The following is an 18,142-nucleotide window of genomic DNA, read 5'->3' as shown; positions in this document are numbered from 1 at the left end:
ATCCTGTCGGGCTGCAGGACAGCGCTGTCCCAAGGCCGCTACGGATGGCGACACGACCAAGTTCTGAAAAAGCTGGCAGAGGTGTCAGAGTCATGCAGAAAGGAAGCAAACAGCAGACCTTCCGCTCCAGGCAGACATCCCATCCAGTTTGCGAGGGCTGGAGAGGGTGTCAAACCCTCCCGCCAGAGAGATACTGCAAGACTCCTCTCACCGGGAAATGAGTGGACCATGAGGGTCGACCTGGGGAAGCAGCTCCAGTTCCCCAGGGAGATCGTGGAAACATTGCTGCGGCCAGACCTAGTCATGTGGTCAGAGGCTTGCAAGACAGTCCTTCTGGTCGAACTCACCGTCCCATGGGAGGGAGGTTTGGAGGCTGCTTATGAGCGGAAGCGAGCCAAGTACTCAGACCTGGCGGCAGAGTGCAGGGAGGCTGGCTGGAAAGCTGTTATCTGTCCTGTGGAAGTGGGGTGTAGGGGCTTCGTAGGTTCCTCAACTGCTCGCCTACTCCGCGACATGGGATGCACAGGAGCGGGGCATCGGAAAGCCATGAAAGAGCTGGCTGAGGAGGCGGAGAAAGGCAGCTTCTGGCTGTGGCTAAGGAGGAAGCATAGGAGTTGGGGGACAAACACCTAGGGCATCAGCAGGGGGTGGCAGGGAGAGATCCCTGCCACCGCTCCGCCACCATGAGACGTACTGGGGTTAAAGGAGCGAAACGTTGATGAATGGTGGTCCCCAGCTGATGACCCGTTTAGGCCCACAGAGGTGTTCAGTGAGGTGTCACAGCACACCTGTTCAAAAGGCACTGGAGGAGGTGCGTCAGGCAGAAATGCCCAGCAGGAATACCAACACCTGTATCTGATATGATTATTATCATTTTTACTGTGCTATTATTGCCATTTGCCAACATCACAGTAGGCTACAAAACAACATTGGATAGGGCAGGGGTGGGCAACTTTGATGATGGAGAGGGCCACTATATTTCAAACTCACTCCAGAGGGCCACAATGCATATAGTCAAGAGTAGCTGATCTACAAGCTCAAAACGTGTTGCAGTGCGATGCATTTTGAGCTTGTAGATCTGCTTTTTTGCTATTTTTTAAATTGGAATCCTGAATAATTTTCACCTATTTTTTAATTGGAATCCGGAAAAGTAATATTTTTTATTTAATTTCAAATACATTTATATGTTATGTTAACTTTATGATTATGAACTGAAATGCAAATATTGGACATAAAAAAGGCTAGTACTAGTCATTAAGCTACTAATATAGACTGAAGTAATTAAAGTGGGTCATGTTTGCATGTTTGGAATTGTAACAGCTGAAATCAATAACATATCAGTATTCTGATATTAACCTGCAGACCGCATTAAGTGAACCGAGTCTGTGCTCAGAGAATACATTCTTCAGCGTGTCCACAATAGTCCACAGCCCACTTTGCCACTTGCTCTGATCCACTGCATCAATAGCACCCCTCCCCCCCAATGGCAGACCATCATATGTCAGACACATACATTCAGTTGATCCGAATTAACATTAAATTTAAATACGTTAAATTCCTGTGCCTCAGGAAAGTCGTACTTCCTGTTCTTTCCAGATGGGAGATGGCCATGACGCATGTTAGATGTTCCTTGCATGCCTGTACAATACATGTTTTTGTTTGTAGCAGCATGTTTCGAGTTGTTATAACCAGTGCTGCTAGTGAATATCACTGCCAAATATCACTAGAAAACCAATCCAGCACAAAAGTTAGTTTTATATTTTATTATTGACATTATTAAAAAAAAGAACCCTTTGACCCCTCGTGGCGCCGGGCCTGGTGGCAACCCCCTATTTTCTCCTGCCTTAATGATCGGCATAATCTGTATTCTGACAGACATGTCTTAAAAAGTGTCGCAATGTGCTTTTGGCGCTTTTCGGAGTACTCGTGGCGAGGGTGGACACAGCTTTGATGTGAGCTGGGAGCGAGCTCCATAGGGAGGGGGCGGCCACTGAGAAGGCCCTCATGTCACCCCCCAGGTAGTCCTGAGGATGTCAAGGAGGTCCGTTGGCATCACCCAAGTTTCACTCTTACAGCACCTGTACACAAGATGTAACAATAAAACACAACCTTGAACCTAGTGATACTGATAAGGTGAAAAACATGATTAAAAACAAACTAGAAGTCACGTGGTTTATAGGAAAGCATGGCTATAGTTCTTGGAATTTATAACAACCTTTAAACTAAATAAAGTTTCATAGTTGAAACTATAACTCTGTCATCAGGCACGTGCACAAATAGACATCAAAGTGGGCTTGAGCCCCTGCCCTTTTTTTTCTTTTTTTTAAAGATTTGTTTTTGGTCTTTTCTGCCTTTTTATTGATAGTTTCAAGTGAAGATAGACAGGAAAGAGGGAGAGAGAGAGAAGGGGAGAGACATGCAGCAAAGGTCGTCCAACGGGACTCGAACACGCGACACGCTGTCAGGCCAGAGCCTATATGTGGCATGCGCCTGACCTGAGAAAGCCTGGAGGGGCGACATGTTGTTGTTGTAGGTTGAAATCAAATGGACGGGGAGCAGAATTATATTGTGTGTGGACATTCCACTTTTTCTTCATTGGATCACTTTTTGGGTCCAGCACCGTATTTAAAAACTGGGATGTGCATATCGTTCTTCCTCCTATGCATGGATGTTCAAACAAGTTTAAGACAATTTGTCTCCCCCTTCTCCGCTCCCTCCATTGGCTCCCGGTCGCTGCCCGCACAGAATACAAAACTCTGATGCTGGCATTCAAAGCAACCAAATTATGGCTTCCCATATCTTGCAAGTATGATCGAACCCTACAAACCCTCCCACGACCTGCACACTGATTAGATTCAGCCTCTCAGACTCAAAGCGTAGAATATGTTGTTGTCGTAATTGACGTTGGTACCATAGGAGAGATAACAGGCAAACGTTGATCAAAATAACAATTCTTCTACATTCTCTAATTGTGTAGACTTCTTGTAAATGAAGTAATGCAGATGTTTAACAATAATGTAACTCTTGAGAGCGTGATATGAAACTAATTTGGACCCATAAGGGTCCATTTGGTTTCATTGTACGCTCTCAAGAGTTAAAGATCTAATAAGAGTCCATTTGGTTACCAACTCCATCATTTAGCTGGGGACCACCTGGAACCCCCTCAAGGACCACTGGTGGTTCCCGGACCACTGGTTGAAAACCCCTGGTCTATATAGAAGGTATCATGCCCAGGCCCTACAGTATATGTGACTTGAGTTGGCACACACCTTCTCCACTACAGCCTACCAATGTTGTTTTGGAACATTCCTAAAATGTCAATCCTCCTCTCCGTCTCTTGAGGAAGGTGGGTAGCCTATTTCCATATCTAGCTTCTTTAACATGAATTTGTTTTGTTCAAATTGCATTCAGTGATTTGGGTGATTTGGAAACCCCCCCGGTCCGCCACGGTAACAAGATGTGCAATGCACACACTACAGTGGGGGGGGGGCACACGCAACAGGCCAACAGCACACACACCAAGGCCCGCCCCCGCTCGATCATGATTAGCAGAAGGCTATCCTGATTGGATGAACGCTGGGCCACCTAGCCAAACCTACGTTTTTTTTTACCCCAGGGGTTAACTGGGGACAGGGAGGAACTCCTTATATGGTCAGCACACTCTATAGTAGGGAGGATTATCACAACACAACAAAACAAGAAGTGATATTTGAATTAAGTGAAATCACTGAATATGCCTTTAAATACATGACACAGGAGAAAGTGAAGGACATAGTGAAATATAAATAGTGTTAGGCCTATGTGCCTCAGAGGCCTGCATATTGTAATGAGAAGTATAGCCTACGTCTCTTTCTGCGTTAAGTACAACAAGGGTAAGAGACAGTAAGGGATGACAACTTGTACCATAGGTCAACCTTTGCACCTTTCAGACAGAGTAGTAGTGGCAACCCCCTCTTTTCTCCTGCCTTAATGATTGGCATAATCTGTATTCTGACAGACATGTCTTAAAAAGTGTCGCAATGTGCTTTTGGCGCTTTTCGGAGTACTCAAAGTCGCTTTACAAAACCGAAAACAAAATAAAAACAACTTTATCAGGAATAAAATAGAATTAAAAAAAAGTTAAAAACTATAGAAGTAACGGCAATAAAGAGGGGGGGGGGGGGGGGGAGTCTGAAAGGGTGGGTTTTGAGTGTGGTTTTAAACGTGGCAGGGTGGACACAGCTTTGATGTGAGCTGGGAGTGAGCTCCATAGGGAGGGGGCGGCCACTGAGAAGGCCCTCATGTGACCCCCCAGGAAGTCCTGAGGATGTCAAGGAGGTCCGTTGGCATCACCCAAGTTTCACTCTTACAGCATACTGTAAGAGTGAAACTACTGATAAGAAAAACATGATTAAAAACAAACTAGAAGTCACGTGGTTTATAGGAAAGCGTGGCTATAGTTCTTGGAAAGCCAGGAGGGGCGAAACGTTGTTGTTGTAGGTTGAAATCAAATGGACGGGGAGCAGAATTATATTGTGTGTGGACATTCCACTTTTTCTTCATTTGATCACTTTTTGGGTCCAGCACCGTATTTAAAAACTGGGATGTGCATATCGTTCTTCCTCCTATGCATGGATGTTCAAACAAGTTTAAGACAATTTGTCTCCCCCCTTCTCCGCTCCCTCCATTAACAATAATGTAACTCTTGAGAGCGTAAAATGACACGCTCTCAAGAGTTAAAGATCTAATAAGAGTCCATTTGGTTACCAACTCCATCATTTAGCTGGGGACCACCTGGAACCCCCTCAAGGACCACTGGTGGTTCCCGGACCACTGGTTGAAAACCCCTGGTCTATATAACAGAAGTAGGCCTACGTATCATGCCCGGTTCATGCCCCGGCCCTATGTGTGACTTGAGTTGGCACACACCTTCTCCACTACAGCCTACCAATGTTGTTTTGGAACATTCCTAAAATGTCAATCCTCCTCTCCGTCTCTTGGGGAAGGTGGGTAGCCTTTCCATATCTAGCTTCTTTAACATTAATTTGTTTTGTTCAAATTGCATTCAGTGATTTGGGTAATTTGGAAACCCCCCCGGTCCGCCACGGTAACAAGATGTGCAATGCACGCACTACAGTAGGGGGGACACACAACAGGCCAACAGCACACACACCAAGGCCCGCCCCCGCTCGATCATGATTAGCAGAAGGCTATCCTGATTGGATTTACCCCATGGGGTTAACTGGGGACAGGGAGGAACTCCTTATATGGTCAGCACACTCTATAGTAGGGAGGATTATCACAACACAACAAAACAAGAAGTGATATTTGAATTAAGTGAAATCACTGAATATGCCTTTAAATACATGACACAGGAGAAAGTGAAGGACATAGTGAAATGGTGTTAGGCCTATGTGCCTCAGAGGCCTGCATATTGTAATGAGAAGTATAGCCTACGTCTCTTTCTGCTTTAAGTGGGGGGTAAGAGACAGTAAGGGATGACAACTTGTACCATAGGTCAACCTTTGCACCTTTCAGACAGAGTAGTAGTGGCAACACCCTCTTTTCTCCTGCCTTAATGATTGACATAATCTGTATTCTGACAGACATGTCTAAAAAGTGTCGCAATGTGCTTTTGGCGCTTTTCGGAGTACTCAAAGTCGCTTTACAAAACCGAAAACAAAATAAAAACAACTTTATCAGGAATAAAATAGAATTAAAAAAAGTTAAACACTATAGAAGTAACGGCAATAAAGGGGGGGGGGGGGGGGGGTATAGCCTTGTATAGGGAATGTGAGTCTGAAAGGGTGGGTTTTGAGTGTGGTTTTAAACATGGCGAGGGTGGACGCAGCTTTGATGTGAGCTTGATGAGAGTCCATTTGGTTACCAACTCCATCATTTAGCTGGGGACCACCTGGAACCCCCTCAAGGACCACTGGTGGTTCCCGGACCACTGGTTGAAAACCCCTGGTCTATATAACAACAAAAATTCCTAAAATGTCAATCTTCCTCTCCGTCTCTTGGGGAAGGTGGGTAGCCTATTTCCATATCTAGCTTCTTTAACATGAATTTGTTTTGTTCAAATTGCATTTGGAACCCCCCCCCCCATCAAACAAACGCGTCTTGATCACATGACTATGAAGAGCATGTGTACCGATTTGCGTGAAATTTGTCACGTGGCATTTCATCCTCTGCCTAGTGGGAATGTGCGTGCACAATTTCACGGAAATCACACAATGTGTTCATGATTTGCAGCATTTTGTTTGAAACTGAGCACTTGTGCGAATTTCTGGGGCAGAGGTTCATCGTTGGCATCCAGGGAGTGTGTGTGCAAAATTTGACATCGACCCGGTTAACGGTGCCGGAGATTAGCTGTTCACAGATGGACGGACGGACGGACACACGGACACACGGATGGACGGAGTGCAAAACATACTCTCTCCCCATGCCTTCGGCCTGGTGGAGACAATAAAACACAACCTTGAACCTAGTGACTAGAAGTCACGTGGTTTATAGGAAAGCGTGGCTATAGTTCCTGGAATTTATAACAGGAACTGCACGCACGCACGCACACACACACACATGAACAGTTACTCTCTGTTCCTTATTCTCTGTTTCGTTTATTGATGCTATAAATAAATACAGCACATCTGAATGTACTTTCACAGAACCGGGTAACTATAGTGAGACTGAGAACATTCATCAGGTAAGTCTGGTAAGACAAATCTCTATAATTCCTGTCATGCACACTGCTTTATTTTTTCTTGAAACAAGATTGTGAGGGGATGTATATTCCTAAAATTACAGTGCAGAATAATTATTAAAACAAAACTCAATAAAGGGCAAACATTAAACATTACCACCTTAGTTTCACCTGTACACAAGATGCAACAATAAAACATAGCCTTTATAGGGATACTGATAAGACGACAAAAGCATGATAAAAACAAAAGTAGCCTAGTTCGGTCACATGATTTACGCACGCACGCACGCACGCACGCACACACGCACACACGCACACACGCACACACACACACACACACACACACACACACACACACACACACAGAACTTGGGAAGAGTTAGAAGTTCTAAGTTACTTTTAGTTTCGTTTATTGATGCTATAAATACACAGCACACAATGTACTTTCACAGAACCGGGTAACTCAGTGAGAACATTCATCAGGTAAGACAAACATGACACAGAGACGGTGACTGCTTAATTAAGTTAATTTTTAGGACCTTCACATTTCTTCCATGTAGCCCATGTTTTGTAATGGCATCATCATGCAATTATGCCCGTGGATATACAGAGTGAACTTAACAATTCAATTAATATGATAATATTATTATTTTATATAATCACCAACATAAATTACGTTTGTTATTTACAGCTAGGTAGAGTAGTGGGGCGAGATGGAAAAGGGGCGACCGTATACCTGTTACCTTATTGAGAAATTACGCACACAAAATGTGCAAAATTGTGATGTAGCTAATTAATCTATTTGTGCAAGATGATGCTGTTTGGTTTTATATTACTCCTTAATTATGTTCAAAGTTTTCAATTCAACATGTACACCTGCTTGACATTAATGCATAAAGAATACATGGCCGTTATTTTTTACCAGATGTCCGGGTAAACTGTAATACTTACGGACATTGTGACTCAGCAGTTTAAATCTATCCACTGCTTTCTGTCTGACTGTCAGCCAATCAATCTAATCTAATAAGATATTGAAGTGATTTGATGGGATGTCATGTCAGAGAGCAGGTAACACTCAAAAGCAGTGGTGGAAGAAGTACTCGCATTTCTTTTACGTAAATAAAAGTATCAATACGTGCAATGTAAGTAAGTAATGTAAGTAAGTAATGTAAGTAAGCAAGTAAAGGTCTAGAATTCAAAATGTAATTGAGTAAAAATACAACTAGTATCGGCATAAAACTGTACTTAAAAGTACAGTACCAAAAGTGGAAGGTAGGTCTACTCATTATGCAGAATGTACCATTCCACAAGTTTTCAAATGTATAAGATGTACTGTATACAAATCTTTTGAAAATAGCAGATCTACAAGCTCACATACGTTGCATCGCGACACATTGTGATCTTTCAAATGGCCAAAATATATATAAATGAATGTGTGTTTTGCAATAATAATAAAAATCTACAAAGTAACTATATTAAAGTTTTCAATAATTGTAGTGGCGTAAAATGGTAAATAAATGGTGCCTACTTAAAAGTATAATATTTGCCTCTGAGATGTAGTGGAGTAGAAGTAAAAGTACAGAAAATTGGAAATACTCCAGTAAAGAAATACCTCAAAATTGTACTTGGCCTACATGTAACCTAGTTATAGTCACTTTACATCACTGCTTATCCTGTTGGCAAGTGGCAACAAGTAGTACTAATCTGAAGAGAGTATTGAGCATGCAGTTACTTCAGCAACATGGGCCGAGTTATTGTGGATTTGTTTCCATCAGCACAAGACTGTATAAGATACTAAATGTATGGTGTGAAGTTTCTACAATAATATACGGCATCTGTAAAAGTTGACCCCAGGAAATCCCAAAAAGGGTGCCCCAAAAAGAAGAATGTGTGAAGTGAATGCCACTGTATTTATATCGGCGACATGACGTCTTACATCCTCGTTAAGTGCTATAAACAAACATTAAAGTCCATAGACATCAATGGACTGGCTCTAAAGTGCTCTCTAAAGTGCTCTAAAACGAACATTGGAATATTCTCAGTCCGTAAACTAGGCTGGCAAACGATTTACGTAATAAGTGCTCTAAACGCAGACATTATAAATCCCATAGACTTCTGCATTTGACGTAATCTTCAAAAGCCATGCATTGGAGTCTTTCTCGCCCCCCTAGTGGCGAAAAATAAAACTTCTGGGAACTCAGATTAGAGGTATAGTGCCCCTCAAAAATAAACCAAAATAAATCGCCACGCTGTATAAATAGGCCTGTAATTTCACCACCTATAGGGGCCCCCGCCCCCCGGCCCCCTAAGATCGCCTCTGACAGACACACACCGACAAACCCTCTTAAAGGGATAGTTCAGATTTTTTTTAACTTAAGCTGTATGAAATACTTGTTGCAACTGTATTCATTGATTGCCTGAGTGAGTCCCGTGGTGGGAGTTCTGCTCTGGTTTTGGTGAAATATTAAGTAGTTCCGGTCATTTTGTGGGGGGCACAGGGGGCCACGCAGTAAAAGTAAATGAATCCACAAAACTAACGTAATTTGTATTGTTGACCTATTTCTAAAATATTAGTGCAACTTTCGTTCATTGTTTACCCCTCTATCACACGGAACTATGTTTTTTGTGTCCATATCACTACGCCCAAAAAATTGTTCCATCTGATAGAGGGGTCAAAGTTGAACGAAAGTTGCGCTAATATTTTAGAAATAGGTCAACAATACAAATGACGTTAGTTTTGAAAATTAATTTACTGCATGGCCCCAGTGCCCCCACAAAATGACCGGAACTACTTAATATTGACCAAAACCAGAGCAGAACTCCCACCACGGGACTCAGGCAATCAATTAATACAGTTGCAACCACTATATTAATGGCAAGTATTTCATACAGCTTAAGTTCAAAAAATCTGAACTATCCCTTTAAATATGTACAGCTTTGGCATCATCTTTTTCTCTGTGAAGATTCAAATCGTGTGGACCTTGAGATCCAAATGGGACTCGAATGTTGGCTTTCAGACTGGACAGCCTGTGACGTCAGTCCTCTATGATGTCTGTCGTCTATGACATATATGACTCCAAATGTGGGCACGGTCCCAGGCCGATCATTGACTTCAGTTGTACAAATACAAATGTAGTTAAATACCAAAAACAGGTGAAAACAATCAACAGCCACTACTTATGTGTTCTTGGACAATGTGCTCAAGAAATGCGCCTCCGCCTGATCGGTCCAGCAGTTTGCAAGAGTGTATGTCCGACACTGACACACGGATACCTGTAGACAGATATAAATCAATTAAATTATCCTTTTATAAGTCTCCTGCAGAAGCCAGGCCATAAAACTAAAAAGTGTGATGTGAGCGGTGTTCTTTTATCATGATGATGATGTCTGACATCATCAGACTGGATGTCTGATGCCACAAGCCATCTGCAATCTATCTGGGGGGTGGAATCGTGGACAGACATACAGTACATACACACAAAGCCATACGTTGGAGGGCCTGCGGTTAGCACCGCTCAAAAAGAAATCCAACAATGAAAAGGAATTCATAACCAAATATACAGGCCTTTCTCAGTGTTTTAGTTTCCAAGATGACCGCAGCACCAGGAGGGGGTGGCCTTACTGGGCTGCGTTCACACATTCAAGACACCTGTCTTGTGTCTGTGTATAATGGCCGCTCCAATGGAAGCCCATACAAAACAAAATGTTTGGTCAAACCATATTATGGTTTGACCAAACATTTTGTTTGATGGGGGGAGGGGGGAAGAACACATCCATCAAAGCTGTGTTCAGACACAAGTCAGGTGTCAGACACAAGGCAAGTGCCTTGAATGCAGCCCAGTAAGGGCATAACGTCGTCGACCCCACCCGCTCACCTCTGCCCCACCCCCTCCTGGTGCTGTGGCCATCTTGGATCCTAAACACAATATAAACAATGTGAAAGGGGTGGGGCCGAGAAAGGCCCTCAACCTCAAGCAATCTCTTTAAGACCCTGCCCCATGAGTGATTCAGTGATGCTCTAATCTATGTTATTATTACTATAACAATTTACAATTACAATTTGCTGTTTTAGGCATTTAACAGACACTCTTAATCCAGAGTGAATTACAGTAAGCAAGAACACATGGTAATACATACAATATAGAAATAGTCATCAAGGATCATAAGTAAGCTAAGTAAGAACCTAACATCTGTCTAACAGTAGAATATATGTACAATGAAATAAATATGCACTATAGAGAATGCTATCTACATAATATGCTAATCTATCTAAATTACATAATTTGTTAGCCTTTGCAATTACACCTGCAATTTTGCATGGCTAGGGCAAGTGCTGCGGGCTAAGGTGGAGTCTGAAGAGGTGAGTTCAGACTACGCCGGAAGATTGGGAGTGAGTCTGCAGTTCTGATTGCAATGGGACGTCCATTCCATAGATGTTAGAGCTTTAAATAAAAAACAAATACATGTGCTTTATACTTTGAAATAACTCTGATGATGGTTTGCTTGAAAAACCCCGGTCTCCTCCGGGTTCGAACTGAAGATGTGGAATATGCCATGTGCATATTCCACATCACGCACACACAGCACCATAGGGTCCACTGTAATGTCTCCACATATAGGGCCCTCTAAGATCACCTGACAGACACACACAGAAAAGCGGGGTTCCAAATGTGACCCTTACAGGTCTCTATAATGCTGAGTGCATAGATGGAAGCAAATGGACCTTTACCGGTCCACGTGAGTCACACATTTGAAAACATAAATAAGTTTAAGAACCACTGGAATATGCCATCCTCAGTGTTTGGACCACTGCTTGTCTCTGTCTGTTAAAGGCACATAAATGACCTCCATCAGGGCCTTCTTCTTGGTGCTGCCGTCCCCCTGCTTGTCGTGCTGCTCCAGCGTCTGGTTAGCCCCCATCTTGCCCACGGGCAGGATCAGCCGGCCGCCCGGCTTCAGCTGCTCCAGGAGCGCTTGGGGCACAGTGGCTGCCGCCGCGCCCACATGGATGGCATCGTAAGGTGCCTCCTCTGGGTAGCCCAGTCGCCCGTCTCCCACTACCAGCTTGAGTCTTCCCGACACAATCAGGCTCGGGTCGTCTTTATTCACGTTGATTATAGAGTCATCCACCAGCTCTTTGATGTGATCTATTCCTACCACCTTCCCCTGGGCGCCCACCATTCGCGCAAAGCACACGGAGAGGATTCCACTGCCGGAGCCCACGTCCAGGACCTTGGCTCCCTCGCACAGCTTGTCCTGCAGGAGCTCCAGGGCGTACGCGTGCATGTGAGGAGCGCTGATGGTTGCTTGATAGCCTATCGACTGTGGAGTGTCCTTATATGGACTAGACTTGGAGTAGTGGGCTCGGTCGGTGGCCAGCATGACTTTGTAGACCATGTCTGACTTGATGATGTGACTTTTGCGGAGTTTGTTGACGAGCTCCGCCTGGCTGTCTCCTCCACATTCCCACGCCATGATTAAACTAATATGTGGAGCACGAACCCAGAAGCTCTATAAGAAATTGGGGGGTGACGTCAGTGTCAACGTCATGTGGTTGCGGCGTGCACCATTTTGCCTGTCCCGCTCCAAACACACACATGTGCTTACATGCACTATTTAGATGTAAATAATAATTTTAAAAAATCACACCCGTGTGAACTGAGTGGTGCAAGGTCTTATATAGCCTGATCAGCTGTGGTCTGAAGTAATGTCCTACTTCAGTGACCATAGTAACCATGCTCATTTCTTTTTGGTACGAACACACACGGGTACTAACAGTTGTTGGAACCCGTGTGAACTGAATGGTGCAAGGTCTTATATAGCCTGATCAGCTGTGGTCTGACGTAATGTCAGTGACCATAGTAACCATGCTCATTTTTTTGAAATCACACCCGTGTGAACTGAGTGACCATAGTAACCATGCTCATTTTTTTGGTACGAACACACACGGGTACAAAGCCAGTTGTTGGAGTGGTTTGCACCACTCAATAAGAATATTGCTAATATAGGCCTATGTGAAATTTTCCCTCTGCATTTACAACTACTGGGAGCAGCCATTATACCGCCTCCTCAGAGCAATCTTTTCTCAGGGACGATCGACCCATTTAAATAAATAAACTACTAATACTAATACTACTATACTTTTTTTTTTCTTCAAATTATATATATATTTTTTCAACATATAATTAAAACAATCCCTTAGTACATACATGTCAAAGTAATACTATTAATGACAATAAACAAAATCAACAACATACTGTACATAAAACAAAAATCACACCCGTGTGAACTGAGTGGTGTAAGGTCTTATATAGCCTGTCTGACTTAATGAAATCACGTCTGACGTAATTAAATCACACCCGGGTGAACAGGGTGAACATAGCAACCATGCTCATTTTTTCTGCACTAACAAAGCCAGTTGTAGGAGTGGTTTACACCACTCAAAAACAGACAAACAGAGCACTGCCATACATTGTGCATTTCTTTCACCTTGTACATTCATGTGTTTGATCTTTGTTTTCACCTATCCTTTTAGGTAATCTGTGAAGGGAGTCCATGTTTTTATGAATGTCTTGTGGGATCTGATTCTCTCCATCTGTATGATTACAGTCATCTCATTAAGCCACTTCATGAAGCAAGGAGGAGAGGATGATTTCCAATCCAACAGAATTATTTTCTTCGCTGCAACCATTCCAAGCATCAAAGCTTATTGTTCTTCATCTGTATATTTTAAAGCATTCTCTGAACATCCAAATAAAGCCAATTGAGGGTCAATTATTTTGAATACACTTTAGAAAACCATTCAAACATCTTTGACCAAAAACTATGTAGCTGTGGACAGAGCCAAAATAGATGTGTTAGGCTGCTTTGCATCTATCACACATCGGAGAAGTTGTAGTAGGATAGATCCTGTGCAGTTTTGTCTTGGAATAGTGCAATCTGTGCATGACTTTATATTGTATTAGCTGATATCTAGCATTAATGGAACAAGAATGTTTTCTCGATAAACCCTTCTTCCAGATTTCATCATTCATCTCCATTCCCAGTTCAGAGACCCGGCCATGCTTCCCTCAAGTGGTTGGTAGATACAGGAGTAGTAAAGACAGATACAGTAGATACAGTAGATACAGGAGTAGTAAAGACAGAAACAAAACAAGAAATAATTTGCTTAGAGTCAGGGGGAAGTTGTAGAAGCTTATTAAAAGCATTGCTCTCTGGTATGTCAAATTGTGGGATATTCTCTTTGACATAATGTCTAATTTGAAGATAACGAAAATAGTGTGACTGGGGTAGCTCAAAAAGCATTCTTGATGTATAAATCTCCAACAGTGGAAAGCCCTTTAGTAGCCCAGTCAATGAATACCTATCTGAATCTGATGGTGGAAATGATGGGTTTTTAGTTTACAAATAGGGGTATAGATAGAGACATCAGGCAGTTTGAGGGTAGATTTTATTTGAGTTTTTTACCATAAAATCCTCCCCAACCATTTTGCTTGGTGACTCTGTTCTTGAGAAAAGCATGGCAGAAAGAAAATATTTTTGAAGATGAGGTTTTGATATGCAACTAGCTTTGTATCCCCATACAAATGGTAAGATAATAGAGTCCAATTTATTAAAGAATTTTGCAGTGAGAAAAATTGGCAGGTTTTGAAACAATCTCGGTAAAGCCACCATCTTAATAGCATTGATACGGCCCATCATGGATAATGGTAGGATCCTCCAATTTTCAATATTGCTTTTCAATTTTTCAATCTTTTCTCCAAAATTCAATTTAAATATAATTTTTTGGATTTCTAGGTATTTTAAGCCCAAAGTAAGTGAAGTGGTCCTCAATTAGGTTAAATGACAATGTATACATAACTGAGGATACGTCCCAGGTGCATCCATGCGACGTACTTTCGTTCTGAGGTATTCTATTTATAGTGACTCATAGGAATAGACTATGTGACAACCAGCCCAGGTATAGTGTCTGGTGCTGGGAGTCTGGTGCAACGCACAGGTCCTGGCTGTACTCCTGGTGAGAGCAGGAGTGGACCTGGTGAGACGTAGGAGGGGCCCGGACTGGAGTCAACCCACAGAGCCTAGTCCCTCCACTTTCCAGAATTGTGCCTCCCAGCCCCGGCAGAGTAGAGCCGGAGTGGTCCCAACGGATTGTGTGGCCCTGGTCTTTCCCTCGAGGGTAGCTACTGGGACGTAAATCGGGACTTGGCATAACAGGGATTGTAGGCGTGATGTCACGAGGCGTGATGGACCGCAATAATAATAATGTAATTTTTTTTACATCTTTTCCAGTGAGGAGAAAACATATTCCAACATCATGGATAATCTGTTGAGGAAGGTTTCTTCCTGGCTAGATGACCAGAAAGCCTGTGCAGGTCAACTGAGACAGCTAGCTATGGAAATGGATTCAGTCCATGAGAGAGTTCTACAACAGAAGAAGACTGGGGCCGTAATGAGTTTCATAGGTGGAGGTCTTACGCTGGTAGGAGTTGTGGCTACTGTGGCCACCGCTGGATTAGCATCACCTTTGATGGCAGTTGGAGCTGGAGTTGGAGCACTTGGTGCAGTGACTACAATGACAGCTGAACAAATTAAATCATTGTGTGAATCGCAGTCTTTGAGAAAAGCAGAGAGGTTGGTTCTGAAGTGTAGGAATGAGGAAGAGGCAATCAGGGGAGAGCTGCAGAGCCTGTATCAACAAGGAGGGGGACGCGGCTCTACACCACACAGTGAAGAGGATGCAGTGGCCTGCATAATGAGAGCTCTAGAAGCACGTCAAGGAAACAACTATGGGAAAATGGCGAGCTTGCTAGACAACGTGAAGACTCTCCTCTTGCAGATATGCCAGGTGTTTCTTCGTCCAGGAGCAGCAGCAGGTCAAAACACAGCGTTGGAAAGTCTAATTGGACTTGGCTTTGGAGTAAGTTAATAAATTATTTTAAAAAAACACAACTCACTCAATATATAATCAGATCACAACACAAGCCAGTAAAAGGTATGTATTAGATATGCTTACTTAGAACAGTGGTTCCTAAACTATTTAATGTCAAGGACCCCCAAATTGACAGAGAAGATTGTTACGGTTCTAGCAGTGATTCTCAACGCGTTTAATTTCAAGGACCCCCAGTTTGACATGAATTAGTCTACAGACCCCCATTTAATGGCATTTCTATCTCTGGGACCCCCAATTTCTAAATCAATGTTAATTTAACTCTTGAGAGTGTACAAATGGAACCAAATGGACCCATTAGGGCCAATTTGGTTCTATTTGTACACTCTCAGAGTTACAGACCCATAAGAATCCATTTGGTTCCAAACTATCATTTAGCTGGGGACCCCTGGAACTCCCTCAGGGACCCCTGGGGCCTGGGGGTCCCCGGACCCCACTTTGGGAACCTGTGACTTAGAACACTGCATATCTCCACACGTTCTTCTTGTTTAACCCTAGAAAACCCGGGTGACTTTCACCCATACAGTTGTTTTTATGATTTTCATAGCTTCATGATGCTCAGTGACATCATAGATTGACATCATAGATTGTTGTTTCCCTGCCCACATCCCTGTTTTTTTTTTGCAGTCTTAAAGAATAGGTCCACATCCCTGTTTTTGAGGGGCACCAGAGCCTTAGATATAGACAGTTACGCAAACTGCGTTCACTTCATGGGGCCAGTCCAATGGCGGCTCTCCTACATATAGAAAATAATTTGGGGACCCCCCAAAAATAATTTGGCATTACATCACCTAATCTCTCTGTGAGTTAGACTCTAAAGATTAGGTGATGTAATGGTGATATAAAACAAACGGTGCCAACACAAACATTAAACGCCATTAACAATAAAGAGACAATATGACGTAATGAGTTACATTATGACGTAAGTTTTCCCTTCATTGTCATTCGCATTTACAAAACAAACATTGAACTAAAGACAAACATTAAACCTGTGTATAGGAGCCATCTAATAGAAGAGTTACGATATAGAGGGGGCAGAAACTGAGTGCTCAAGCGCTGTTCATGCAGCCTGAACTGAGACAAATACATTGTTTTCAACGAGGGCGGCGTCCCTATGTTTAGGATACCAACAGGGGGCACTGTTGCACCACTCACTTCAGACAGGTCTTGTTTTGTTTTGTTTTCTTTCTTTTTTTTGGTTAAATTCCATGTTGAAATATTAAAGAATAGTACCTCAAATGTATTGCTGTACTTTTGCTGTATATTTTTATGGATATCAGATATAATATACCAGTTTTAGTAATGGTTTGACAAAAGTTGGGTTTAGTGTTCTACTAGATATTATCTCTATATTTATCCCTTCTCACAACTTCACATGTAACACAGACATTGTTTCAAATACATTTATTTTGAGGCAATGTCAATGTCTGTGTGAACATTTATATGCTCAAAATCCTAGCACACATGTGACACTATTTCTAACTCCTCAGGGTGCTGTGGGAATTTTAACAATGATGAGTTCACATATGGACCTGATGGACATCATGAAGGAGATCATACGAATGGACAAGGGAGGAGGGAGCGATGTCGGTAACACTCTGAGAGACGCTGCCAACAAGATAGAGGTGTCTGCAAAGAGGCTGAAGAGCGAGAGTGAGGATGTCAGACGTAAGTTTATTGTTGACTGTGTATAACGGTTATTATCAGTTTACTATGAAAACCTGTCAGTCAGTCCGTCACGCCTTGTGACACGCTCCATTGATTGATTGATTGAAGAATTTATTAACAGTTTGCAGAATTACAGTACATTTCAAGCACAAACTCAATACAAAGGCTGTTAACTGTGAGTGGACGACCCAATTAAGCATTACACTTGTTTCCAATAGGGTCCACCATGTTCAAATCATCAAAACATTTAGAGACGTACAAATAGACACTTCTATAGACAGAACAGGAATTCATCATAAAGGAGGTAAAAAGGGAAAAGAAACATATACAGTGAGGGGAAAAAAAGGGGTGGGCGGTGGGGGGGATTCACGTTCAGCTCCGTTAATATGTTTGTTTTCCTTGGAGGAGCTGCGTTGGGTCCCCAAGTTGGCTCAGTGGCCATACCTTGAGTTGGCTGTGTGGCCGCGACCGTCTCTTGTGTTGTCCTTGCGTTCGTGTTTGAGGGATTCCGATTTTACAGGGGCCAGTTTCGAATTGCAGCCGTCCGTAGGTGCCCTTTGAGAGCGGTTTTGAAAGAGTCAAGGGATTCGCATGTCTTAATGACAGTTGGTAGGGCGTTCCACATTTTGGTGGCATAGGAGCGAAAAGAATTTAGTCCCTTGTTTGTGCCGAATCTGGGTTGTACATGGTTCGTTGCACTCCCTCTGGTGTTGTGGGTGTGGACTTCGTTAACATTAAGGAAGTATCTAGACAGGTACATGGGTATCTTGGTGGTGTATCGAATCTTGTGGACCAGACCCATTGCAAGATGCTGTACTCTTTCGTCGACCCTAAGCCATTCC

General features: G+C 42.9%; 1 protein-coding gene across 1 annotated transcript; it reads right to left on the bottom strand.

Annotated features, from left to right (window-relative positions):
* Positions 1-11,476: 11,476 nt before the first annotated feature.
* Positions 11,477-12,157, bottom strand: LOC306936241 (protein-L-isoaspartate(D-aspartate) O-methyltransferase-like; the record flags this gene model as incomplete). The annotated part of the gene is made up of 1 exon (XM_079519732.1): positions 11,477-12,157. The coding sequence occupies one exon, from the start codon at positions 12,155-12,157 to the stop codon at positions 11,477-11,479; it is 681 nt and encodes a 226-aa protein (XP_079375858.1).
* Between the last annotated feature and the right edge of the window lie 5,985 nt (positions 12,158-18,142).

Source organism: Electrona antarctica (genome assembly GCF_951216825.1).
Source record: "Electrona antarctica genome assembly, chromosome: 14".
Lineage (NCBI taxonomy): Eukaryota > Metazoa > Chordata > Actinopteri > Myctophiformes > Myctophidae > Electrona > Electrona antarctica.
Note: the sequence above shows the minus strand (reverse complement) of the source record. Positions and strands in the feature narration are given on the sequence as shown.